The sequence below is a fragment of the Brassica rapa genome, chromosome A03 (genome assembly GCF_000309985.2).
Source record: "Brassica rapa cultivar Chiifu-401-42 chromosome A03, CAAS_Brap_v3.01, whole genome shotgun sequence".
Taxonomy (NCBI): Eukaryota; Viridiplantae; Streptophyta; class Magnoliopsida; order Brassicales; family Brassicaceae; genus Brassica; species Brassica rapa.
In genome coordinates, this window is record NC_024797.2 from 14,419,970 (window position 1) to 14,444,924 (window position 24,955).

At 34.3% G+C, this 24,955-nt stretch overlaps 6 protein-coding genes and 1 long non-coding RNA gene across 14 annotated transcripts; 3 read left to right on the forward strand and 4 right to left on the reverse strand.

Annotated features, from left to right (window-relative positions):
* The first annotated feature begins 714 nt into the window (after positions 1–714).
* Positions 715–3,677, forward strand: LOC103858728 (elongation factor Tu, mitochondrial). The gene is made up of 12 exons (XM_009136137.3): positions 715–992; positions 1,071–1,146; positions 1,245–1,337; positions 1,412–1,486; positions 1,972–2,076; positions 2,153–2,243; positions 2,325–2,530; positions 2,605–2,688; positions 2,772–2,837; positions 2,914–2,976; positions 3,048–3,288; positions 3,380–3,677. Exons 1-12 carry the CDS (start codon positions 802–804, stop codon positions 3,448–3,450), a joined length of 1,362 nt encoding a protein of 453 aa, XP_009134385.1. The 5' UTR covers positions 715–801; the 3' UTR covers positions 3,451–3,677.
* A 231-nt stretch (positions 3,678–3,908) lies between these two features.
* LOC103858729 lies at positions 3,909–6,613 on the reverse strand. 4 transcript variants are annotated; one of them, XM_018657917.2, is made up of 5 exons: positions 6,310–6,613; positions 5,555–5,738; positions 5,062–5,467; positions 4,922–4,975; positions 3,909–4,606 (listed from the first exon to the last, which is right to left on the reverse strand). In XM_018657917.2, the coding sequence occupies exons 1-5, from the start codon at positions 6,388–6,390 to the stop codon at positions 4,093–4,095; spliced, it is 1,239 nt and encodes a 412-aa protein (XP_018513433.1). In that variant the 5' UTR covers positions 6,391–6,613; the 3' UTR covers positions 3,909–4,092. The 4 variants fall into 4 exon arrangements, with proteins under 4 accessions (XP_018513433.1, XP_009134386.1, XP_018513434.1 ...); XM_009136138.3 differs by having other exon boundaries at positions 5,561–5,738; positions 6,310–6,610; XM_018657918.2 differs by having other exon boundaries at positions 4,922–4,972; positions 6,310–6,609.
* Positions 6,614–6,844: 231 nt separating this feature from the next.
* On the reverse strand, positions 6,845–12,177 carry LOC103858730 (CSC1-like protein At4g02900). The gene is made up of 11 exons (XM_009136140.2): positions 11,013–12,177; positions 10,346–10,495; positions 10,044–10,179; positions 9,861–9,962; positions 9,641–9,760; positions 9,495–9,575; positions 9,078–9,418; positions 8,762–9,007; positions 8,010–8,334; positions 7,688–7,921; positions 6,845–7,603 (listed from the first exon to the last, which is right to left on the reverse strand). The coding sequence occupies exons 1-11, from the start codon at positions 11,324–11,326 to the stop codon at positions 7,343–7,345; spliced, it is 2,310 nt and encodes a 769-aa protein (XP_009134388.1). The 5' UTR covers positions 11,327–12,177; the 3' UTR covers positions 6,845–7,342.
* Positions 12,178–12,428: 251 nt separating this feature from the next.
* LOC103858731 (bifunctional protein FolD 4, chloroplastic) lies at positions 12,429–13,968 on the reverse strand. Its single transcript, XM_009136141.3, has 4 exons — positions 13,440–13,968; positions 13,127–13,363; positions 12,858–13,025; positions 12,429–12,781 (listed from the first exon to the last, which is right to left on the reverse strand). The coding sequence occupies exons 1-4, from the start codon at positions 13,908–13,910 to the stop codon at positions 12,611–12,613; spliced, it is 1,047 nt and encodes a 348-aa protein (XP_009134389.1). The 5' UTR covers positions 13,911–13,968; the 3' UTR covers positions 12,429–12,610.
* Positions 13,969–14,181: 213 nt separating this feature from the next.
* Positions 14,182–14,908, forward strand: LOC117132382. The gene is made up of 2 exons (XR_004455959.1): positions 14,182–14,393; positions 14,820–14,908. It is a non-coding gene; the product is annotated as an uncharacterized LOC117132382 (long non-coding RNA).
* LOC103858733 (myosin heavy chain, non-muscle) lies at positions 14,867–17,789 on the reverse strand. Of its 4 annotated transcripts, none has more exons than XM_033286161.1 (10): positions 17,574–17,789; positions 17,275–17,343; positions 17,040–17,181; positions 16,705–16,935; positions 16,361–16,620; positions 16,113–16,286; positions 15,917–16,033; positions 15,656–15,835; positions 15,529–15,575; positions 14,867–15,384 (listed from the first exon to the last, which is right to left on the reverse strand). In XM_033286161.1, exons 2-10 carry the CDS (start codon positions 17,320–17,322, stop codon positions 15,087–15,089), a joined length of 1,497 nt encoding a protein of 498 aa, XP_033142052.1. In that variant the 5' UTR covers positions 17,323–17,343; positions 17,574–17,789; the 3' UTR covers positions 14,867–15,086. The 4 variants fall into 4 exon arrangements, with proteins under 4 accessions (XP_033142052.1, XP_033142051.1, XP_009134391.1 ...); XM_033286160.1 differs by having other exon boundaries at positions 16,361–16,623; XM_009136143.3 differs by having other exon boundaries at positions 16,361–16,932; positions 17,275–17,344; positions 17,574–17,757.
* Positions 17,790–22,148: 4,359 nt separating this feature from the next.
* On the forward strand, positions 22,149–24,009 carry LOC103858734 (uncharacterized isomerase BH0283). 2 transcript variants are annotated; one of them, XM_009136147.3, is made up of 6 exons: positions 22,149–22,492; positions 22,596–22,802; positions 22,876–23,196; positions 23,322–23,444; positions 23,530–23,613; positions 23,722–24,009. In XM_009136147.3, the coding sequence occupies exons 1-6, from the start codon at positions 22,448–22,450 to the stop codon at positions 23,827–23,829; spliced, it is 888 nt and encodes a 295-aa protein (XP_009134395.1). In that variant the 5' UTR covers positions 22,149–22,447; the 3' UTR covers positions 23,830–24,009. The 2 variants fall into 2 exon arrangements, with proteins under 2 accessions (XP_009134395.1, XP_009134393.1); XM_009136145.3 differs by having other exon boundaries at positions 22,153–22,492; positions 23,283–23,444.
* Positions 24,010–24,955: the final 946 nt, after the last annotated feature.

The following is a 24,955-nucleotide window of genomic DNA, read 5'->3' on the forward strand; positions in this document are numbered from 1 at the left end:
GTTTAGTTTGGCTTTGACTATTCGTTTAAATTATATAAACTAAAATATACCTTATAATTTTCAAAATTCAAAAATAAAAACAAGAAATGACATATAAATTTTATAATACATGAACAAGTACCTAAATTTAACATAAAATTACTTCTGTTTAAATCTTTGGTTAAAAACCCAATAAATATTTCAAATATCACCAGTATTTTAAGCATTTTGGATTATTATTGCAGCTTTTACCGGTTTTGTACAAATATTTTGTATCCACAAACTTATTTTAAAATATGATTATAGTTTTGCGGTTGTATCTAAAAATTAAATTTCTTGAAATTATTTTTTTTAAAACAAAAAATATACCCGCCCTTTAAAGGGCGGGTAAAAATCTAGTTTTCCTTTAAAACATTTACAACCTCTAAATTTCAGAGCCGCTGTAATTGGGTTTCGCTGTTTCCCTTTTCTCGGTTGGTTAAGTATAATATTGAAGTGTTTCTTTTTTACATCAGAACCAGAAGATTAAGTGTTGATTATGTGATTAATCCTGAGATAACAAAAAGTTTCACTTAGGGGGTATTCCGATTTTGTTTTAACAAGTTGTCTTCACAGAAACTTAAGGCCCAATAGTAGTTTAAGAACTACTAAAATGGGCTTATTCTGACTCGGGTCGGGTCAAAAAGAAACCGGGGCGGGCATTTCAAGAGAAACCCTCAGGCAACTAAAACCCCATCTCGCCTGTTTAGCCGATTTATCTTTCTTCCTCTCTCTCTCTCTCTCTGTGGCTCTAGCCATTTCTCTTTTGCTTAAAAAGTCAAAATGGCCTCCGTCGCTCTTCGAAACCCAACCTCGAAGCGTCTACTTCCCTTCTCTACTCAGATCTACTCACGCTGCGGTGGTTCCATCTCTTCGTCTCCCTCGATCTCTCACTCGATCGGAGGAGGAGATGATCTCTCTCCCTCAAGCTTCGGAGCTTCCCTGTGGAGATCCATGGCCACCTTTACACGAAAGTGAGCTCCTTTTTCTTGATTTTGAATTGGTTGGTGTTGATTCGTACCGACATGAACTGTCCTCTGTTGTTGTTGTAGTAAACCTCATGTTAATGTCGGAACGATCGGGCATGTGGATCACGGGAAGACCACTTTGACTGCTGCAATCACAAAGGTCTCTCCTTTATTCATTTTTTGTTTGTTTAATTTTGTCATAAATGGTGAGAAGTCGTTTTTTTCAAGTTGATATGGGGATCTTTACTTGTTGTTTAGGTTCTTGCTGAGGAGGGCAAAGCTAAAGCTATTGCCTTTGATGAGATTGATAAAGCTCCTGAGGAGAAGAAGAGAGGAATTACTATTGCCACGGTTTGTGTTTATATTATCTTCTTTTCACTCTGTTTTTCGTATCTTCAAGGCAGTATTTTTACTTGGTTGTGTAGGCTCACGTGGAGTATGAGACTGCTAAGCGTCACTATGCTCATGTTGATTGCCCTGGCCACGCTGATTATGTTAAGGTAAGGCGCCTACATTCCTTTGTACTTCATATAGGTGTTGCTAATAATGAGAGAGTCTAGAATTTTTACTATACTAGTTTCCTTGGTATATTACATGTTATGCATTTTTGAAGCTAGTAACTCCAGTTAAGTGATCATGGCTTTGAAGTATAACTACTGTAAGGATTATTATCTAGGAATGCATTTTAATCTTATTAAAGTAGAAACTTTAAACATAAATTAATATTTAATGTATATTAAGTCTATATAAATATAAACAAAATATTGTATTGTTTGCTTTTAATTTATTCCAAAAAATCTTTTGATTCTTTCTACACCAAAAAAATACATTTACAATTAAGATATTTGTATACACCAAATAATTGAATAAAATACTTGCTAGTACTAATAGTTCATGTTAATGGAGTAACATGCACAGTAGGGTTTCATTAGAAATATTTTCATAAACGCTTGAGCTTCATTGCTTCATTTTGCTAACTTTTCAGAATATGATTACTGGAGCTGCACAAATGGATGGTGGGATTCTTGTGGTTTCAGGTCCAGATGGACCCATGCCTCAGACCAAGGAACATATTCTACTTGCACGTCAGGTTCGCTTCCTTACAATCCTGAACACTTGAAGTTACTCAAAATGAGGTTAGATATTAATTTTGTGATGTTCCACAGGTTGGTGTTCCATCACTTGTGTGCTTCTTGAACAAAGTCGATGTGGTGGATGATCCAGAGCTATTGGAGCTTGTAGAGATGGAACTACGTGGTTTGTAAATCTTTTGTGTCACATATTTTATTCCTTTCAGTTAAGTTCAAGCATCTGAGATCAACTTTTGTCTTGATCCAGAACTTCTCAGCTTCTACAAGTTCCCTGGGGATGATATCCCAATCATCCGGGGATCTGCTCTGTGTGCACTTCAGGGCACAAACGATGAAATTGGAAGGCAAGCTATATTGAAGCTGATGGATGCTGTTGATGAGTACATACCTGACCCTGTTCGTGTGCTTGACAAGGCTTTCTTGATGCCTATTGAAGATGTTTTCTCAATCCAGGTATACTAATCTCTTACTCTTGGCGTTCATTTGTTTTAAAAAAATCAGTTCTGATGGTTTTCTATATCTTGAAGGGACGTGGAACTGTTGCAACCGGACGTATTGAGCAAGGAGTCATCAAAGTTGGTGAAGAAGTTGAGATATTGGGTTTAAAAGACGTGAGTGTGCCTTTATTAAGCCAAAGTGGTGATTGATTACTGAAAGCTATTGTAACTGAGCATGTTCTTGATTTGATTTTCAGGGACCTCCAATGAAATCTACTGTAACTGGGGTTGAGATGTTCAAGAAGATTTTGGATAATGGACAGGTAAAAGGCAATACTGAGAGACTACAAAGACTAATGATACTTGTGATTAATTTAACTTTGGATTCCATTATGTTAGGCTGGTGACAATGTTGGACTTCTTCTGCGTGGGCTCAAGAGAGAAGACATTCAGCGTGGAATGGTAAGCTTTAAGCATCCTTATAATGATAGCAAAGCCAACTTTACTGATGCTTTTCTCTCTCTCTCTGTTAGGTGATTGCTAAGCCTGGTTCATGCAAGACATACAAGAAATTTGAAGCGGAGATCTATGTGCTTACAAAGGACGAAGGTGGACGTCACACTGCTTTTCTCTCCAACTACAGGCCTCAGTTCTATTTGAGGACTGCAGATATCACTGGGAGAGTAGAGTTACCAGACGACGTGAAGATGGTTATGCCTGGTGACAATGTCACTGCTGTTTTCGAGCTTATCATGCCTGTCCCACTCGAAATAGGTCAAGAATCTATCAGTCACTCTACCTTTTTGTGATTCAACAATTTTAGTTTCTGACTTGCTAACATTTTTTTTGCACTATTGTGAAACAGGTCAAAGATTTGCCCTGAGGGAAGGAGGTAGAACAGTTGGAGCTGGTGTTGTATCAAAAGTGATGACTTGAAGACTTCTCAAAAGGCATCAATGATGTGATTTTTTTTCTTCTTTTTGTTATGCTGCTTTGAGATTTCAACTATATCAAATAACAGAGAGAAACATAATTTAAGTTTCCAACTCTTGATTTGTTGCTTCTACTCTGAAAAAACTATAAAATAGTCTCTTTAAATTCGCACTTTCTGCATTGTTTCTAGCGATTGGATTTTGAGTGATTCCAAATCTTTCTAGTGTGTTCATCAATGTTCAACAAGTCGCTAAGCGATAATTAGAAGATAATTGATTATGCGGATGCCTAAACCAGTTTTTTAAACACTCAAAAACCAATTTTTTTACTCTGTCAAGACTATAAAAGAGCAACTTCCTCACTTTCTGCAATTTGATTTTGAATTATTCCAAAATTTTATAGCGTATCCAGGAAAACAATTAATGATGAGATCTTGCTCATCAAACAAATGGAAGAGATTCTTACAAAACATTATTTCATTCTGCAAAATTCTTAGACCTCTTAGCTTAGGTTCTACAACCAACAATACCATCTTCACATTTATATGCTCAAGTACCAAACAAGTTTTAGTCATTTACAAACGACCTTAAAAGCTTTCCACTGAGTAGTAAAATCAAGATTCTGAAACCTTTCACTCCTGAGTCCTCAACATGCAAACCTAAGTGCAAACACAGCGAGTACAGTAGCAGCTCTGAAGTAAACCTCCTTGATGCTCCTCTCCACATTGTTCATGATTTCATCACCCTTCAAACTTGAGCAAGGCTTGTTTGCTTTCCTATTGACATGAACAATCACCTCCCTCAGTCTATTCACAGCCCAAGACAGTATCACCAAACTGAAACCAAGTCCAGTGTCGAAAAACTTGTTTGCGCAAAAGGGCACACGCCTTGAAGCAATGCTACACACCACTGAGAAGAGCACAGCCATTCCGGTTCCAGCAGCGGTGATAGAGAACTGAGTGAGAAGCTCTGAGAGCTCTCCGCATGATCTCTGTAAAGTGAGTATTGTAGTCTGTTTGTTTTGATGATCATTGCCTATCATTAATGACAGAAGGCTCTCGTAGGCGTGGAGATGGTTTCTTTTGTAGAGGTCTCTCTCTTTAGCTTTCCGCTTTGTGTTTTGTTTCTTTGGTGAAGGCTTGAGCCTGGTTTTCTCGGGACTGTTGGAATCAAAAGAAACCATTGTTAAAATATGAGTAACACTATTACACAAAAGGTAAAATGATATGAAAGCAAGTAAAAATGATAATCCATGCGTTCCATTTCCATAATAATTTCCATAATATAAGATGTTTTGCCTTTTTTTTATAACTTTAACTTTATTGAAAATTAGTTGGCCAATAATATTTTACTACATTATTTATGATTGACTAACTCATTTTCAATTTATATTATTAATAATATTATTATTTTTTATGTAAGTTTTTTTAGTTCTTGTGCTTTTAATAAAAACATCCATAAGTACTAGATTTTACCTCTTCAAAGGAGCTAATACTGTAACCGGTGTTAATACTTCACTGTCAAACCTGCTTGCATGAGACAGCACAATCCTTATTAAACACAAGAACAGAATCACACACAACATGGAAGTATAAACTGTGTGATGATCTATTACCTCTGAAAGTGTGGGATAAGAGGTGAGAGCTGTCTCCATTTTGTTGAATCTCTTGACAAATTGAACTCAGAAGCGATTGAAAGTACATCATTCAACTCAGCATTAAACAGAAGGCGACCATTCGAATTCAGAGAGAAGTCTGGATTCTCCATCATATCCCTAACGAGATCCAAAACCGGTTTCTCTAAATCTTGATTCAAGTAAAGAACAGAGGAAGCACCGTATGGAAGCAGCTGAGAACTTGATTTCATAGCCTCTACCTCCATCAATTCAGATAGCATAGACATATCAAACCCTCTTTCCTTGAATTCCTCTGACCGAGAGAGAAGAAACTCCATCACTTTCTCTTGTCTCGCGTACTTCTCGGCAATTCCAAAGCTCAGAACCAGAGACTCTGGTGCCTTGTCTGTACCCAACCACAAAGAAAGTTTATATAAATAACAAGAAAAGCTATTAACCAATTTGAGAGTACTAGAAGCAAATGAGCTTTTACCCTTACCATGAACATCCATGAGAAGAGGTTTCATCATGGCTGAGTCAAGCTCAACGAATTGGCTAGATTTGTTCAAAGAAGAAACCGGTTTCCATGGTTCCAAGTGGTCTGGATTCAGGTTGAAGGAGCTCGCAGGTATGATCTCTTGCTTTGCTCCAGGGTTCATCAGATAAGACCGGCTACTCTGCATCATTCATTGACAACGAACAATAATCAACAAGAGACTTTCGAACACAACAAGATAAAGTGGATCATTCAAGCTATCAAAACCCAACAAGACAGCAACTTTACACAAACATATATTAAAGACACACCAACTTTGCACAAACCCATATAAACTGAATCATTCGAGATGTCGAATTCAACAAGATATAGATGACAGAGACAACTTTACACGAACCCATATAAATTCAATCATTCAAGCTGCCAAATCCAACAAGACATAGATGAAAGACACAGACTTTACATGAACCCAGATAAATTGAATCAATCAAGATGTAAAACCCAACACAATACAGATGAAAGACACCAACTTTACACGAACCCAGATAGACTAAATCATTCAAGCTCTCAAAATCCAACAAGATACAGATGAAAGACACAAACTTTACGCAAACCCATATAAACTGAATCATCAAAGCTCTCAAATCCAACACGGTATAGATGAAAGACACCAACTTTACACGAACCCACATATATTGAATCATCAAAGCTCTCAAATTCAACAAGATAAAAGCAATAAATCAACTAGTTACCTTGATGATTTCGGTGTTACTGAGCTCGTGAGGAATACCAAGCCCACCAGGGATTGAAGTCATGAAGCAAAACTTCATCATTTTCTCGTTGATGAAGAGAAACCAAAATTCAATTCCTTTGGAAGAAAACTCTGCTCCTCTCTTTCTCTTCTTCGTTAAGAATCCATCGGGGAGAAAAGAAATAAGGAAAAGCTTATCTCTACGACTCACCTAAGCCGCAGAAACGAGATTTAAGAATCTTCTCGATTTTTTGGCTGTGAGAGAAGAAGACAGCTTCAACTTAGATTTTTTTTGCGGCTTACGTTTGTTCAACCAACAAACAAATTATACATACCCAGCCAGCTAGTTTATTATTTATGTCGACCACAAGACACACAAAATACTTTTGTTTTGACATCATAAATATATTTTTAACATCATTGTTAATTTTAAAAAATGCATCTAACTTTTGGCCAAATATAATAAATAAAGAAAAATAAAGTCATTTAAAATATATTAATTTTCTTTAATTTTTAAAGCGATTAATAATTAGAATCTGCTTTTGAATTAATAACATTTTAATTAAATTTTTTAAATTGAAAAGCGTTTTCAATTTTCAGTGTAAAACTTCTTAAAAGTTTATAATTTTAATTTATTTCAATATTAATTTAATCAAAAGATAATTAATGATATTTTTATTCTGAAAACTTACTATTACAATAACTTTTTAAAAAAATTTGTGTTCGGTCATAAACGTCAACTAATTAAAAATAATATAGTATGAATTTGTCAAATTTTCTTTTCTTAAAAATGCGGCAATACTTTGGTTTACCACCCTTTTGACTACTTAATTAAAGGATTTGTAACTTAATTGTAGGCAAAGTTAGAATCTTTGATAAAGCTGGCTATTAGTACACAACAAGCAAAGGTCTTGAGAATTTAATTAATGTAATGAAACAACAATTATATATCCAAATGACCAAACTTCCTAAACATATCATCAAACAAAATTTAAAACTGTTACAATATCAACAAGAGACACAACAGGAGCGCGTTACATTGTTCCAGGAGAGCCACTATGCTTGTTGGCTACAGGAGTGTTCGTAGTGCTACTAGCTTCTGAGTTGTATCTGGTCGTGGCTTGAGAAGTCCTTCTTGTTGGTACAAGAGGATTGCTCTCTTCTTCATCTACTACTCGTGGTCGGTCAAGGTCCTTGCCTTTGAAAACCGGATGCACGTAAGCGTCTTTCAGATATTCCTTGAGGTTTAAGTTTGGTTCTGTCGCTTTTTCTAGTGTATCCTTCACCATTGCTTCCTGTTAATACAAAAATAAATCAGTTTAAGCAGTTACATATATATCTTTAGGACAGCTATTGTCTCAAGAGCCTTGACTTATCACCTGCAAAGGGAATCTTGAGAAGGCTGATTCAAACCGTCCTGCACAGTATCTGTAAAACCAGATGGTCAAGATAGGCTGAGGGAGTAGCAGAACTGTTACTTTAGCTAGTTTCTTTGTACTGAGCAAACCCATCATCAGAAGCTGTGATATTATTAAACATATGGTCAATCGTCTATGCACGTCTGGCCAGTATCTTGCACCACTCTCATATTTCTGATCATAAACATTAATAACCTTGCAACAAAAGAGAAAGAACAAAGAGCTTTAAGTATACAGTCTCAGGCGCATAGTTAATAAAATTACTCTCTAGATTTTAAGGTACCTGATGCCGGAACACAACATAGGAGAAGGCGAAGAAGACGATAATGAATGGAAGAAGGATGGGAGCAACAGCAGCATATACAAGACCTAGCAAGAAATAAAACTGAATCCTAGGCTCAGATGTTGCAAAGTCCAAATGACCTGGATCCATTGCTTGCTGCCTGTCTTGTTCAGTCTTGACCAAAAAAGCATTTTTCAGATGAAAAACAACTAATGGAACAAGTCTGAGTATCTCAGCTGCAATGCCAGCCCAACCATCAACCATGATATATGTGATGAAGAATGTGGCTTTCATTGGGATTGAAACACCAACTGTTTTAGGAATCCTGAAGTAAAACGAGAAAAAGGTAGACATCAATGTTTTATGTAGGCATGCGGATTTTGTCTGAACCAAACCAGCCGAACCAAACCAATTTTTTTGGTTTTTAATTCGGTTACAATTTTGAGTTTGGTTGGATTTTGAAAATGCGGTTCTCGGTTCGGTTTCAGTTTTCGATGTTGAGAAGAAAACCGAATTATCCAAAACTAGCCAAAATAACCGAACTGAATTGACCAAACTAACACATTTATCTTTTTGAAAATTATACTGAATTCTAACTGAAACCAAGCAAATCAGTTATTTCGGAAATAAAATTAAAACCGAAACTAACCAAAAACCAAACCTAACTACCCAAGACCGAAACTACCCGACCCGAATAAACCGGCATGGCTAGTTTTATGTCTTACAATTCATGAACATTTCTAAGTACTTACTCTGTTGGTGGTTGCTCAAGGAAAGATTTAAGCTGCTGAAACGCTGTCCCTGTAATGATACTTCCAAGAAAGACATTGACAATAATGAACCAGAAGTACTTCTCTGCTGATCTTCTATCTAAATAAGAAAGTGATGTATATCCTTCAATCTGAGACATAGTCATCAGAAGAGTTGGAAGTATGATGAGAAAGATCTTCAAGGCTATTCCTGGAAGAAACCCTTGGATTACAGACTTTACAGTCTTCCTGAAAATGAACAAAAAGGTGAACAGAATAAGTGAAAATGTACTAATAAGTGGATAACTGAATGACTTACATCTCTATAAGGGGCTTCAAGAAAGGGAGAACTTTTTGGATTCCTTCAAGATTGGCAAGAGACTGAACGAAAGCTATAGGAATCATGAAGCAGAAAATAAGAAAGAAGAGTGCAATGGTTGTGAGCAGTCTTCTTATTGAGAGCTCAACATATGGAATAGCAAGATTATCCCAGAACACATCTCTTGGTTCAGGAGCCCATTCTGTCAACCATATTGTGGGGTTATGACATTGTTGTGTCTGAGCACAAACAGCTGTTCCCCACCGTGATCTGAAAGAAACAAATGCTGCTGGAACTATAGCCATTGGATCGTTCATGATCTTTTCTCTTTCTACAGCCTCCTGTAAACCATTTACAAATGCACCTGATAAGGTTATGATTAACATGAAAATGTTTAGTAAATGTGAGTGTACATACTTGCTCGGCTAGATTTTGTAGCTTGGAAGTATAGAAGTCTATTGCATCTACTGTAGTTCCCCAAAAACCTCCGTAACCTGTCTATATAATAAACTAAATAACTAAATCACTGTGGTCAAAAGAGGCTTGCAAGAGTCAGAGAGTACCTTTGTTGTTGGTCTACTTGATGGCTTCCTCTCGTATTTGTTCTCGTAATAAGTCACCCAATTTTGCATGGCTTTTCTCTGTGCTACTACTTTTGCAAGGTCATTTGCATTGTACACTACCTAAGAACATGCATGACATAGTTTCTTTAACCTCTATGTCAATTGTCAACTAATGAATTACAAAATGGTTATAAATCTCAGCCAGCTAAAGAAACATTACCTGATGACAAAGATAATGATCTGGATGATTTACACAGAAGAAGTGCTCAACATGCTCGTTAACTGATTCATCTGGATCTGGAGGAACATTTCTCACAAGTACCTACAAAAACATAAATGCCAATACTATAAAGAACAAAGCAAAAAGAGCATAACAGATAGATAAAAAGATGGAATAACTCACGGTGAGTTGATCAGGACGACGAGTTTCAGATGCTAAATGTCTCAGTCTCATAGTAGCCACAGTCTTGTACTCCATATATAACACGTAACAAGCCCATATTGAGAAAACGTATGTCATACTTAAATGTGCCCAAAACCTGCAACCAATAAACTTTAGCCGTCCTAGATGATAAAATACACAAAAAAATTGATAATACTTCAATGGAAATCAAATCCTTTTTTTAATGTGAATATATATATGTTAATGAAACTGTATTTAACTTGCCGATAACAGTCAACCAGATATAGACATGTATCTAATACCTCGGTGATCCTGGTGGAACATTTGATATTGATAATTTATCCACATTACTAAATGTCAAGTCATCGATCTTATCTAACGTTTCTCCAGTCCAATTAACAGGAACCAATACTCCAAAAGCAAATACTGTTATAGGGACAAACATTTTCAACCTGCATTTCAACAAAAGAACAAAAACTTAGCCTCTCCATGCCAAACCAAGACAATGCATCTGAGAAACCAAAGAACCATCTAAATCACGTTCTAAGCCTCACTAGAAACTTTTTTCTTGGATAGTTACATACCCAAGAAGGTAACAAGAAAATACAAAAATCTCTAAATATTCTAAATTATCTAAACTACCTTAACACATGTGAAAAACCAACTGACTAATTTCGGATATTTTCGGATGTTCGGATGTTCGTTCTATTGTACCTTAACCCGAAAGTATCTAACTCTAAGGCCCCATTTAAGTATTTCCTTATAATGGTTCAGATCGGATTTCAGTTTTTTCTATTTGGATTTGGGTTTGGTTCGGATTTCGGGTTTAGTTAAAAATGCCTACGCCTAGCCAAGACAATGCATGTGAGAAACCAAAGGAGCATCTAAAACATGTTTCATACCTGAATAGAAAGTGTTCTGTAATTAAAAAAAAAAGGAAAGACCAGATACTAAAAACTAGTTGCGTACCCAAGAAGGTAGATGCGGATGTATACAGCAGAGTCAAGCCCTGCGTGTTCTATAAGCTCAGGCTCAGGCATTCTAAGAGCTGCAGGCATCCAGTTAAGAAACTTGACGTAAGTAGTCCAATCTAAGTTAACGAATCTGTTCATGACTCCTCTGGAACGCGTGGGGCTTCCTCGTATCCCTTTGAGATACCATTTAGGGAAGTAGACTCTATCGTTAACAGGTTGAAGCCTAAGCATAGCAAACGCAAAGAGGAACGCAAATGCAGACATTAGGTTTATAGCTGCAGAGAAACCAATGTCTTGTAACGAAGCCATCTCTTTGGTAAGATCAAGAAAATCAAAAAATGGGAGAAACTTGGTGATTGGGTTATGTTTTTCTCAGATATTTTCCCGAGAAAATGGAATGCGAGAAAGGGAAAAAAAGGTTGGCGTTTTGGGGAGAGAAAGAGTGTTGGAGAATGGATTCATGGGAGAAGAGGAGAAGACGAGAGAGAATTGCGCCTTTGAAAATGTTTAGGTTTGAAGATTTTTGTGGACCTCTCATCTTTGCTGAATCAACCAACGGTCTCGAGGAAGGAGATGATGACATGGCGTAAAACAAGACAATACAACAGTACATTCTCATTTGTTCTGTACCGTCCTCCAACAGTCCAACATAATGCTTCATGTTCCTCCTTCGATCATCCCTCCGAGGATAAAAATCATGAAAAAGCAAAAAAAAAAAACGGTGTCGTTATAGTACCATTGTAAAAATTCTAGTATCAGTCTTAAAAACAATTTCAATATTACCATTGTCACCTTAGAAAATCGAAAAAAAAATTATGCTTGGTTAAATCGATGTCGTTGAGCTTCTCATCACTGATTTCATAATAGTGATTGGTCAGCTCTATATCATAAAGTTGATAAATAAACTTAATATTAAGAGATTCATCAACATGTACGATATATTCAACATTCCATCCTGGACAATGTCTTAACAATCCTCATGTATGCAAGAAACATAAAAGGATAATTAGTAATTTGATTACAAACTAGCAAGGCTTTGTTTGCTACTTCCAATAAGAGTAACAAAAATAAAATAAAAAGTAATGAATCAAATGTACAACAAGAGAGAAGAAAACAAGAAATCAATACTAATGGTGTAGAATAGCTCAACGATCCAAGTTTTGCTCTATAAAGTGAAGAACAAACGTATTTTTGGTTCGTATCTGATTTCACTCAAGGTCCTTGGAGATAGGCAAGAGCTAAATGCAGTCGAGATAGCTGCTGCTTACTAGTTACTGTCGTTTGGCGTAGGATACTATGTCAACTCTATAAACAAGCCAAAAGGTTTTGGCCCTTCTTTTAGATACCAACAAAAATAAGTCATCGTTATTAATGGTGTAATTTAAAATCTAAGTTTAGGATCAGTTCAAACTAGTTCTGAATCAAATGACAAAAACAAATAGACAAGAAGTAAACAAATGTAAAACAATAACAAATTTTATATCCCACCTAAAACTCTGTTGGGGTGCATTTTATGAAAAGACCAGATAAACTATTGGATCCAAAAGAGCAAAACTGGTAATTAAAAAAAGTGCCATCAATCTTCCTCAAAGGTCACTCGAATTCGTGGATTCTCTTAGCCGATGTTAAAGTGTTGGATAGAAGCATCGCTATGGTCATTGGTCCTACACCACCAGGAACTGGTGTGATGGCTGATGCAACTTTGCAAGCCTCCTCATAGCAAACGTCCCCAACCACTCGACGGCCACGTGGAGCATTTAGATCCTGCAGTTCATAGTATATGAATGTCACACACTACATTGATTTAAACCGCCACCGTATAACTGCTTTGTTCACTAACCTCAATGTGATTAATCCCAACATCAATGACGACTGCTCCTGGTTTTATCCAGCTTCCTCTAACCATGTTTGGTTGCCCAGCCGCTGCGATTAGGATATCAGCTTCCCGTGCGATTTCTTCAGGGTTCTTGGTTTTTGAATGGATAGTGGTAACAGTTGCATCCTCATTCTACACAATTTACCAAAAAAAAATGTAACAAATTAATTATCAAATATCCAAATGAAAACAATAACAATAACAATACCAATATTATGCATCATCTTAATTACCTGCAGTAAGTGAGCAACTGGCATACCAACAATGTTACTCCTTCCGATAACAACAGCTCTTTTTCCTTCGATCTCAACGTTGTATCTGTGCAATAACTCGATGCATCCCTTTGGAGTACACGGAACAAAATCGGGTTCACGTCCCCGCATGGCAAGAAGTCCCATATTAAATGGGTGAAATCCATCAACGTCTTTCTCTTTTTTAATCACATTCAATATGTTTGCTTCATTCAAATGCTGCATATACATAGCATTGCTATTAGTAATAAATATGATGAAGATAAAGACTTAAGAGTGAGAGAAAATGTATTACCGATGGTAGAGGCAACTGAACAAGGATTCCATGGATAGAAGGATCATTGTTGAAGCTTAAGATATGTTTCAACACATCTTCCTCTGAGGAATGTTCAGGTAGACAAACATCAACCGATTTAATCCCAGCAGATCCACAAGCTTTCTTTTTGTTGCTTACATAACTTGCGGAATCTTGGCTATCCCCAACAAGTATTACAGCTAATCCAGGGACCACATGGATTGATGCATCCATTCTTGAAACTTCGATTTTGATTTCATCACTAATACTTTTTCCCTCTTTCTTTCCATCAATACAGGTAAATCCAGCATCCGGAGAAGAAGAGGAGCGAATGGAGAGAGTGCAGCCACGTATAGATGGAGTGGTGTGTAAACGAATGTGGCCGATGCATCTGCGGGGCATGAAAGCATTGTTGCGGATGCTAGGATGGAGGAGAGGAGACGTCGAAACAGTAAACATCAAAGACGCCATTATAGACTGCTCAACTTAGGGTAATGAGAATAAGATATGAAGATCGTATAAACTAACAACGTAAGTCTCAAGCTATGTTTATGTTAAAAAGCAAATTATCCCTATAGTCCAATTCCTTTAGGGCTTAACAAAATCAAGTAATTATCCTCGGATTTACCCTGTCGTTAAAACTTGTAAACACGTTTGGTTGTGTGATAAAATGATATAATCATACAAAAGATGAGATAATCATCCAAACAGATAATATAATATAAAATATTATAGAGCAAATCTCTTAAATATCACAATTTTTTTAAAAACAAAATAATATACAAGAGAAAAAAAAATCCTAAATAAGATTCACTAAATGGTAAAATGATTTAAATTACTCTACCCTAATTTTACTCTCTAAGTACTAAATAATACTTTTAACCTTACCCAAAGAAAGTCTTTTAATTTGTTTTGTGATTTTTTAAAACAAAATATATTATATTTATATTTAAGGTATTTCAACTTAGGGTAATGAGAATAAGATATGAAGATCGTATAAACTAACAACGTAAGTCTCAAGCTATGTTTATGTTAAAAAAGCAATTCCTTTAGGGCTTAACAAAAGCAAATAACTATCCTCGGATTTCCTCTGTAGTTAAAATTTGTAAACACGTTCGGTTGAGATAAAATGATATAATCATACAAAAGATGAGATAATCATCCCAACAGATATATTATAATATAAAATATTATAGAGCAAATCTCTTAGATAACACAGAAAAATTTATAACAAAATAATATAAATTAATAAAAAAGAGCAAATACTAAACTTTAAACCTTACCCAAAGAAAGTCTTTTAATTTTCAATAAACGTGATTTTAATTTATTTTAGGTGATTTTTTAAAACAAAATATATTTATATTTATATTTATATCCAAGGTATTTCACAATATTATATATTAATAAAATTATGGATAAATGAATGATGAGAAGTTCAGGATGAAGCTTTTAACAGAAAATAACAGATAATATGCACAAGAAAAATTAAGCTGTTCTTGTTCCTTATTTCACGTTATAGTTTTGCTCTGCAAAGTGGATATAATAAATGTAGAACCCAAAACCCCTTTCACATCTCTTTTATTCTTAACACCAGTTTATTTCTATAAAGAGACTGAATCTTCTTCTATGTAGAACCCAAAGTCTCATTTAGAGCTCTATTTCTTTGTCAAAGATGTCCCAGCCATCTTCCAGGAGCTCCTTACGTTCGTTCTCTTTCCCCTCGTTAACTGAAGCTTCTGCGCTCTTGTTGTTGTTTCCTGAGGCTTCAGGTGCTTCATAAGATAGATCAAGAGGCTTCTCAAGCAACAAGCTCTTCATGGATGATACTGAAGAAGCTAGTTTACAGCTTGTCTGGCTTGAGGTGATTGATTGGCTCAACGGCACTCCATTGTCGAACTTCTCTTTCAAGAGCCGGATGTCTTTACAGATCACATAGATTTCTCCTCTGTTCAAAAGGAAGAGCCAAGACAAATAAGCAGACAAGACTCACCATAATATGTATCAACATTTATCTATATATATACTTTCGCATCCTGATGCTTCACAAGACAATGAACGAAATTATTAGTGATGAGTAAAGAGGACTTACTGTAGAGAATCAACTATCCGACCACGATCCATAAGGAACTCTCGCAGCTGCAGACACATAACAAGATATGTTATAAGAAGTTGTGACTTAAAAATCATTCTATCAATCCAAAAGGTACTGATGTTACCTTGGAGTTTTCCTCAGCCTCCTTCTGTAGAAGCTTCGATTCTTGGACAACTTTGTCCATGATTGCTTCTTGCTCAGCAAGTGCCTTTCGTGCAGAACCTTCTTTCTCTTGGATCTCTTTCTCAGCAGCATTTTTAATCTCCAGGGCTGCCGCTAGTCTCATTTCGAGAACTCCACGCATCTACAAGTAGAAAACAAACAACCAGCTAAGTCATCAAGCAAGGAATATTAGGATAACATAAAGGGTATGACTTGTACGGACCTCATCAAGAACAGAAAGAGACTTGTCACGTTCTTCTGATAAGCTGAGCAAGCGATTCTCAAGCTCATTAACTTCAGTGGCTAAAACTGACCTCTCCCCATAAACTTCTCCAGCATCCTGTGTACATTAAAAATGATTAATTCCCCAATAAAAGTGTAAACACATTAGCAAACGCTTATCAGCTAAATGAAGTTACCATGTCGTTCCCCTCCTTGGCATGTGCCAGGATCTTCTTCAGGTCCTCAACCTTTTTAAGGGTATCAAAGCCTCCTTTAGTAGCGTCTTCCTTCACCTTTTCTGCATCCTTCTCTTGAAGCTCAACTTCTCTCATCAGATTCATAATCGATTCCATCACAATGAACAAAGTTTTCTACACAATAACAAAATACAAATAAGAAACGATATTACATAATTTCGTCAAGGAAACACAATACCAAAACATACCTTGTTACTTTTGGCATCTTCAATGATCTGTTCGAGGTGATCGATTTTGCATCCCTGAGTTGATCTGCTAACACTAGAGCTAAAAGCACCAGCCAGCTCTGGATCACCACTTTCAACTGCCAAGGAACCCTTCGAAGTCTCTTCCACAAGAACTGAGCCACTCAACTCTGCATCACTGTTTTCACCAGTCAATGAACCACTTGCAGCCTCTCTCACATCATCTGAACGCTCTGATGAATTCAGTGTAGATTCCGAATTGTCTGCTGCAGGTTTATGCACAACACGTTTTGAAACTGAGCTTGTGCTTGACTCTGCTTGATTACCTGTAAAATGAAAATCAATACCTTCCCAACAATCGCTAGTCAGTTTGATTCCGGCATGTGCTGAGGAAACCACTCTAGACTCATCCGATCCGATCATTGATTTGCTCTGAATATCAAGATCACCATTTGTTAACCGGTCCTCAGTAGAAAGCAACTCAGTAACAGGGGACCTTGTTCCATCAAGAGCAAGAGGGATAGTCCCTGAAGAAGAGGCACCCGTCTCTGAACCACCGTTTGGTATATCACGTCCTACTGCATTTACAACAGTCATATTCATCAGCATGATAATTAAAAAGAGTCCAGATGGACAGAACATAAACGTCTATGAATCTTAGTAATAGAAAAGAAACAAGTACCTTCGACCTTCAATGCTGGTGTCTTGTTGTGCTCATCATCAGGGAAAAACTTGGGAACAATCTCAGAGATAACAACAGCAGCAGCAAGATCAGCGTCTTTAGGGTGCTCAATAGCAACAGCTTTCAAAATCCTAGCATCAATCTGCATCAATCACATTAGATTAACTTGATCGATCATAGCATAGTAGAATCATCAAAATGAGATTAAAAAAAGATGAGACCTTTTTTTGTTTACCTGAGGGAATAACTCGGTGAGAGATCGAAAGACGATTTTGGAACCCATCAGTGAATTTATGAGATCAATTCTGCAAATTAAAAAAGTTTCTGTTTTTTTTTAAGGATTAACAAAAGGAACAATAAAATTAAAAACCCTAACTTTTAAGGGATGCGAGTGCTGATCAAAAGCAAGCAAGCAAGCCTATATATTCCGATATTTCTGGATTTATAATAGAGGCTGAAACAAGGAGCTGGTGATAACGAGATTTTGAACAAGAATCCGAATAAAAAGGCAAAGAGGAAGAAGATGAAACGGACCTTCCCAGATTTTGCGTTTGAGGTTGATTTTGACAGAGCAAATGGGAACGGAAAAGGCGCAATTCGGATTGAGTCCTTTTATTTTATTTTTTGAGAATTGTGAGAAGTTATTAATTGAGAAGAAGACCGAACCCAAAGTATAGGATTGGAGGTAACTTTAGGCGGCTAAGAAACAGAGGGAGAGAGAGGCTAGTTTCGTTATTTGCTCGCAAAATATAAGGGTATTTTTGTCAGCTTCATGAATTAAGACCGACGTGAATTATTATTAGCGGAGGCCTAAATTGATGCGGGCTTCGGCCCATTTATTGGTTTTTGGTGATAAATTTCTATTTCTTCTCGAAATGAAAAATGGGGGAAGGGGAACAAGTTGTTAAAAATAAAATAAAGGAATAATTGTTTTGTTTAGACCAACAAAAAATGCATAGATTGTCCTAATATAATAAAGGGAACTAGGATAAGACCCGCGCCTTGCGCGGGATTAAGTTATTATTTTTATTATATTTTGGAGAATGAAACAATAGTTTGGCTTCATTTGGATTACGGGTGTTCAATCCGAATATCGGGTTGGTTTCGGTTCGGTTCGGTTTTTTTCGGTATTTGGTTAGTAAAATATAACTACTATTCTAAATCCATATTTACTTTGACTTTAGTCTTTCACATACTTTTGAAAGATTTCAACTGGACGACTAAATTGATCAGCCAATCTTATTGCTTTAAATCATTAGTGTTTATATATATATATATATATTATTTAGTTTGAATATTTATTAAATAAAAATTCATATGCGTTATATTTTATGATCATTTGTAACTTATTATAACAAAAAAATAATCTATTGATCACAAAATTTTCAGAGTGGGAATATTCAAATTTCTAATAATATATAAACGTTTTGAAAAATTCAAATATAACATATAAGAAAAAATATAAATGTTTTTATTATATATTTAATGTGATTTTTTAATATCTTTCAATAATATAAAATTAAAAAAAAGAACTAAGATACCAAAATTGTTATCAAATATTTATTATTCATAATAATTAATTTTCATATATACGTTAATCATATTAGGTAATTTCGTAGCTTCTAATTAAGGAAAGTGCAAAAAAAAATTTGGTAGATTATTTATCAATTCGATAGTTAGTTTAATAAAAAATATAATGTAAGTCAAGATGGACCAACCTATTTTTCTAAGAATAGTATATTTTATATAGTCATTTATTAAATGAGAATTTATAATCATACAGTTCTATGATCATTCATATCATTTTATAACTGAATATTTAAATCATCGATAACAAAATTTTCAATGTGAAATCTTTAATAAGTTTATAATTTATAAATTTTTTTGAAAATTCATTGAAAGTTTTAATATTAAAATATTTATGTAATCTTATGGTATATAGTATAATATATATATATAAATATATATGTTTTATTATTAAATGATATTTTTTACTCATATGGTTTTAAAATAATGTGTATCTTCTTATAATATTAAATAAAAGTTCATATTAATACAATTTTATGATCATTTGTAACTTATTATGATAAAAAATAATCTATTGATCACAAAATTTTCAGAGTGGGGATCTTCAAATTTCTAATAATTTATAGACGTTTTGAAAAATTCAAAATATAACATATAAGAAAAATTATAAATGTTTTTATTATATATTTAATGTGATTTTTAAAGATATTTTAATAATATAAAATTAAAAAAAGAACTAAGATACAAAAATTGTTATCAAATATTTATTATTCATTATAATTAATTTTCACATATACGTTAATCATATTAGGTAATTTCGTAGCTTTTATTTAAGGAAAGTGCAAAACATTTTTTGATACGTTATTTATCAATTTGATAGTTAGTTTAATAAAAAGTGTAATATAAGTTAAGATGGACCAACCTATTTTTCTAGGAATAGTATATTTTGTATAGTTATTTATTAAATAAGAATTTATAATCATACGGTTCTATGATCGTTCATATCGTTTTATAACAAAATATTTAAATCATCGATAACAAAATTTTCAATCTGAAATCTTTAATAAGTTTATAATTTATAAATGTTCTTGAAAATTCATTGAAAGTTTAAATATTAAAATATTTATGTAATCTTATGGTATATAGTGTTTAATATATATATATATATATATATTTATTTATTTATTTTATTATTAAATGATATTTTTTACTCATATGGTTTTAAAATCATGTGTATCTTCTTATAATAAAAATGTTAAACCATTGATCATTAATTTTTAACATAATAATTTTAATAGTTTTAGTCATTTATTGTCGTTTTTAAAAATTCAAAATATAACATATACGAAAAAATCTAAATTTTATTTTTATAGCTAATTTGATTGTTTAATTTATTTTAATAATATAAAATTAAACAAAAAATGATGGAGGAGATATACATTGTTATCAAATCTTTATTATTAAACTCATTAATTGTCATATATATATTAGTCATTTATGGTAATTTCGTAGGTTTTATTTAAGGAAAGAAAATATCATATCATATCATTATATCATATAGTTTGACCAACTTATATATCTAACAATATATAAAAATCGAATGTGGACCTACTTATTTTTCAATTGAATGTAATTGACTACCTAATTGAGTGCCACCTATGCATTGGGGCCTCTTTTAATTAATACAAAATTGAGGTTACATCTTTTCAAATGTTCCTCAATTAATATATAAGGGATTTGCATTAGATGACTATAAAAACATATTATATTAGGTATATGGAAAACAACTATTACAAATTCCTTATTTCCACCGATGCCTTTCATGAAAAGATTACGTCTGACAACATATATGATTGTATCACATACACGCGTCAAAGATAATAATTTTCTGTGAGAACAAATTTTTTTATATCTTGGAAAATTGCAAGAAACCAAAGTTTCCAGTAAGACTTTACTCTTCTCTTCCGTGAACAGGAAAAGACTAAAACTCCAAAGAATTTAAGATCAGAAATTTCAGATCCGATTGGCTTTGGCGAAAATGGTGGCTTCCAAGATCTTCGACTTACGTGATTCATCTGAAACCAGCGATGATTTGGCGATTCCAGACATGATATTCGCGCAGGGAGAAGAACCCCTCGGGGTTAGGGTTCTAACTTACCAATCTTCTAGAGCCATAAACTTCATTCTGAATGCTCTTCATGAAGATGAGATTGAGGCTATTTGGGCATCGGCGTTTGGGAAGCTTGTGGAAATAGCTGACAAATCTGCGTTCTCGGGCAGGTTTACAAAGTATTTACTATCTAGACAATTGAAAGTTAAGAAGAAGCATGAAGTGTGGTTCCAGTTTGCTGGTAGTCCCATAAGATTTTCGTTGCGAGAGTTTGCAATAGTTACAGAGCTTCCATGTGGTAAGTATCCTAGGAAATCGAAATTGAAGATGAAGGCAAATCTCAATGAGAAGCCATACTGGCCGACATTATTTGGAAAAGTAGAAGTGGTTAGCGTAAAATCTGCTGTTAAGATGTTGAGAAAGAAAATGGTGCAGGATACAAATATTCGGATTAAGATTGCTTGTCTTGCGCTCCTATCCTTTGTCCTTCTATCAACAAATCTTAATATGAAGATAATGAGATAGCATGCGGAGGCGATTGAAGATATTGATGAGTTTTTCCGGTTTACATGGGGAAGGATGGCGTTTGATATGCTAATGTCTAGCATTAAGGAGAGGGATGAGATAGCATTATCTCAGAAGTCCATCGTTGTGAAGGGTTTTGTGTTAGCTATCCAGTTAGTTGTGGTTGAATCAGTTCCATCGCTGACTGAAGTTGTTGTAGAACATTGCTCCTCGTCCGAATCAGACAGTGACAATGATGCTGACGAATGTAGACATAAACTTCGGAAAAAACACACACTCAGCCCCGGACATGCTCGCCTTGTTGATTCCAAATCCGAAGTAGATATCATTTATTTATCGGCTTATAGATTTAGGATTTAAAGTTTAGAATTTAGGGTTTTGTTAGACATCATTTTTTTCCAACTATTTTAATTTCTTTAAATAAAATTTAATATTTTTTATTAATTATCTAGGTGGCAATTTAATTGGTTATAAGAGGGATGGTGAATTTAAAGGTTCATCATAAGGTGTGAACCTAAGTTTTGTCCTATTAAAAACATATTTCTCATGTAAACGCAAACGCAGAACTTGCCTCTAAAACAAGAGAAAAAGACTAGAATAGCACCAAACCAAGTTTTTGTTCCCAAAGTAGCACTCAAGGCTCAAAGTCACAAAAATAGGTTTCATTAAAGAGGTAAATATACACTTATACCCCTTGGGTTAATTAATCCAAACCTTAGGGTTTAGAGTTAAGGGGGTGGGGGTTTTGGAATTAGGGTTTAAAATTTTATAAAAAATAAATACTAAAATAAAAAATAAAAATTTTAAAAACAGTTTCAAAAAGTATTTTTAAATTATAAAAAAAAAATTTGAAAAAAAAATAAAAAAAAATTCGAAAAAAATATTCAAAAAAAAATTATAAAAATTTTGAATCTAAAAACACATAATCTGAAACTATAAAAAATTATTTTTTTTTCATTTTTTTATTTTTATTTTATTTATTTTTATTTTATTTATTTTATTTATTTTTGTTTGTTTATTTAATTTTAAACCAATGGTACTAGGGATATTTTACCCTTTAATGAATGTCATTTTTGTGACTTTCTCCTTCTAGTGCTATATTTTTGAGACATAAAATTCAAAATGTGCTATTATTGACAATTGCCCCTAAAACAATCAAGGTCTTATTTCTACATTTATATTCGGATATATATAACTGTATGCGAAAGTTGTAAAGAGGCAGAAATCAAAAGAAAGAAGAAGAGGTATGGCCATAAATATGATCATGAAGAAACCTGTGAACTACTTTGTGGTAACTGATCTCTCTTCTTCTTCTTTGTATTTTTTTCTCTCTCTTTCTAATAAGGTGATAATGTTTTTTAAGCATCTCAAGATTGATGATGGTTGATAAACAGGTTGATGCATTCACTGACTCAGCCTTCAAAGGGAACCCAGCAGTAGTGTGCTTTCTTGATAGGGAGAACAAGAGAGACGACTCTTGGCTTCAGTCCCTCACCGCTGAGTTCAACCTTCCCATGACTTGTTTTCTTACTCCGATCACCGGATCCAATCCTCTTGATCCCCCACGTTTCATACTCCGGTGGTTCACACGCTTAGTCGAGGTCTTGCACCGTTCTTTGAATCACTTATGATTTGCATTCATTTAGATTATCAGTCACCATTTTTTTTTGACAGATGGATATTTGTGCCCATGCAACATTAGCATCTGCTCACATTCTCTTCTCAAACGGTTTGGTTGGTTCCTCTGACACAGTCGAGTTTGCTACCCAATCTGGGATTCTGATTGCTAAAAAGGTTCCAGAAGAAGGATCCTTCTTGGTCGAACTGAGTTTACCTGAGATTCTTACATGTGAGTACAACTCAAATGATGTCTCCATCTTCTCCAAAGCCTTAAGCGGGGCTACCATTGTTGACATCAAAGGAACTACAACAGATAGCACCGTCTCAAAAGCCTTGAATGGAGTTGCCAAGGCAGCTTCAACCGACAAAGTCATCGTATGTACTTCAAGAACCTTTAGAAAAATATTTGCATTATTGTTATTAATCTTAATAAAACGTTGTATATATCTATCTTATTAAAGGTTGTACTTCCATCTTGGGAATCTGTCAAAAAACTGCAGCCAATAAGGGATGATATCTTGAAATGTCCCGGTAAAATGTTAGTTGTTAGTGCTGCTGCTCCTCCAGGATCTAACTATGATTTCATTACTCGTGTCTTCGGCCCCAAGATTGGAGTTGATGAGGTTAAAAGATCATATGTCCATCTGTATTTACATTTGTTAATGGATAGATTATTTAATCTCACCGAAGCTGCTTGTGTTAATTCAGAGCCCTGTCTGTGGAAGTGCACATTGTGCATTAGCACATTATTGGAGCCTCAAGATGAAAAAGTGTGACTTTGTTGCTTACGCGGTCAGTCCCCTCTCACTCTCTCTAATATGCAATTTACAAGCATTTTAAGGCTAAAATGTTTTACTTGCCATACTAATAGTGATCTGAAATTTTGAAAATTGGTTATAGGCTTCGCCTAGGAGTGGAACACTCAAGATTCATTATAATAAGGAGAAGCAGAGAGTCTTGCTTACTGGCAAAGCTGTGACTGTGATGAAAGGCTCTGTCTTAGTATAACCTTTGCCATATTACCAAAAAAAAAGCTTGATCAGATTTTTGATAAAATAATGCATATGTTTATTTATAATAGAATGTAGTGGTCGTTGAAGAGTGTCGTTTCTATATCAGACTTGCAATAACGTTGAGTCACAAAGCAAGATTTTATAAAAGATGAAATATAATTTGTTACAGCTGTTACCTATAACAAGATACGGTACTAAAAATATAGTATTTGTGGTAATTTTCCATATGTCTTGTACATGATGTGTATCAATAAGAAGATATGGTGCTCCTCTGCGATGTAATAAATGGGACAACCAAATCAGATCTCCTCCGCATATTTTATTATATTAAATTAATACTAAGAGATCTGTCTGGCCTAGCTGCTTTTGTATTGCTTGAAATCAATTGATTATGTGTATTGGTTGATACTCTGGTTCTGCATGTGTGCTCATCATCACTTGCAAACAAAGAAACAAATCGTTATTTCTCTCTTAAAAAAACAAATCGTAAGATTATTTTTTGGAGCAAATGCACTAAATGCAAGAAGAAGAAACTAGGAGAAGCACCATGATTCGTAATCCAAGACACAAGAATCATGATTCACAATGCTTCAGATCATTTCAGAGAAGCCAGAAATTAAAGCTACATACGCAAAAGAACACACCGTTTTTCAACTAGCTTTGTCGTTTTTATAATAACGTACCTAAATCTCATTGCTGGCCATTGTTCTTATACGGTGAGGTATAATTAATTTGTTTGATTTATTTACATATTCATTTCGTTTCATAATAAAAGAAGTTTTATAAGAGATTTACTGTTCCAAAATATAAAATATTTTGCTACTTTTAAAATATTTATTTAACTTTATTCAAAACTAGTTGAGCAATAATATTTTATTACACTATTTATGATTGGTTAAATCGTCTTATATTTATATTAATAATAATATCATTTTGAAAAAGTAAGTTTTAAAATTTTTGTGATTTAACCAAAATATTTTTTGATTAAAAAAGAAACAAATAAATACCATTCCTTCTGTTTCATAAGATAAAATATTTTGGATTCACAGATTTATTTGTTTCTTAGAAAATCATTTTCTTAAGTATTTATTTGGTTCTTAAAGAATCATTTTCTTGGGATT

Coding starts and splice junctions, on each gene's coding strand:
- LOC103858734 (XM_009136145.3), top strand. CDS start 22,448: ATGGCCATAAATATGATCATGAAGAAACCTGTGAACTACTTTGTG. Junction 23,197..23,282: donor CTTCAACCGACAAAGTCATC/GTATGTACTTCA, acceptor ATCTTATTAAAG/GTTGTACTTCCATCTTGGGA. Junction 23,614..23,721: donor GTGACTTTGTTGCTTACGCG/GTCAGTCCCCTC, acceptor AATTGGTTATAG/GCTTCGCCTAGGAGTGGAAC.
- LOC103858730 (XM_009136140.2), bottom strand. CDS start 11,326: ATGGCTTCGTTACAAGACATTGGTTTCTCTGCAGCTATAAACCTAATG. Junction 10,496..11,012: donor ATCCGCATCTACCTTCTTGG/GTACGCAACTAG, acceptor GTTGAAATGCAG/GTTGAAAATGTTTGTCCCTA. Junction 7,922..8,009: donor ATGTTGTGTTCCGGCATCAG/GTACCTTAAAAT, acceptor TTTTGTTGCAAG/GTTATTAATGTTTATGATCA.
- LOC103858728 (XM_009136137.3), top strand. CDS start 802: ATGGCCTCCGTCGCTCTTCGAAACCCAACCTCGAAGCGTCTACTTCCC. Junction 1,338..1,411: donor GAGGAATTACTATTGCCACG/GTTTGTGTTTAT, acceptor TTGGTTGTGTAG/GCTCACGTGGAGTATGAGAC. Junction 2,689..2,771: donor AGATATTGGGTTTAAAAGAC/GTGAGTGTGCCT, acceptor TTTGATTTTCAG/GGACCTCCAATGAAATCTAC.
- LOC103858733 (XM_009136142.3), bottom strand. CDS start 17,322: ATGGGTTCCAAAATCGTCTTTCGATCTCTCACCGAGTTATTCCCTCAG. Junction 17,182..17,274: donor TCACCGAGTTATTCCCTCAG/GTAAACAAAAAA, acceptor TGATTGATGCAG/ATTGATGCTAGGATTTTGAA. Junction 16,936..17,039: donor ACCAGCATTGAAGGTCGAAG/GTACTTGTTTCT, acceptor TTGTAAATGCAG/TAGGACGTGATATACCAAAC.
- LOC103858731 (XM_009136141.3), bottom strand. CDS start 13,910: ATGGCGTCTTTGATGTTTACTGTTTCGACGTCTCCTCTCCTCCATCCT. Junction 13,364..13,439: donor TTCAGTTGCCTCTACCATCG/GTAATACATTTT, acceptor ATGTATATGCAG/CATTTGAATGAAGCAAACAT. Junction 13,026..13,126: donor CAGTTGCTCACTTACTGCAG/GTAATTAAGATG, acceptor TAAATTGTGTAG/AATGAGGATGCAACTGTTAC.
- LOC103858729 (XM_018657917.2), bottom strand. CDS start 6,390: ATGATGAAGTTTTGCTTCATGACTTCAATCCCTGGTGGGCTTGGTATT. Junction 4,976..5,061: donor CTTATCCCACACTTTCAGAG/GTAATAGATCAT, acceptor GTCTCATGCAAG/CAGGTTTGACAGTGAAGTAT. Junction 4,607..4,921: donor GTATTAGCTCCTTTGAAGAG/GTAAAATCTAGT, acceptor TGATTCCAACAG/TCCCGAGAAAACCAGGCTCA.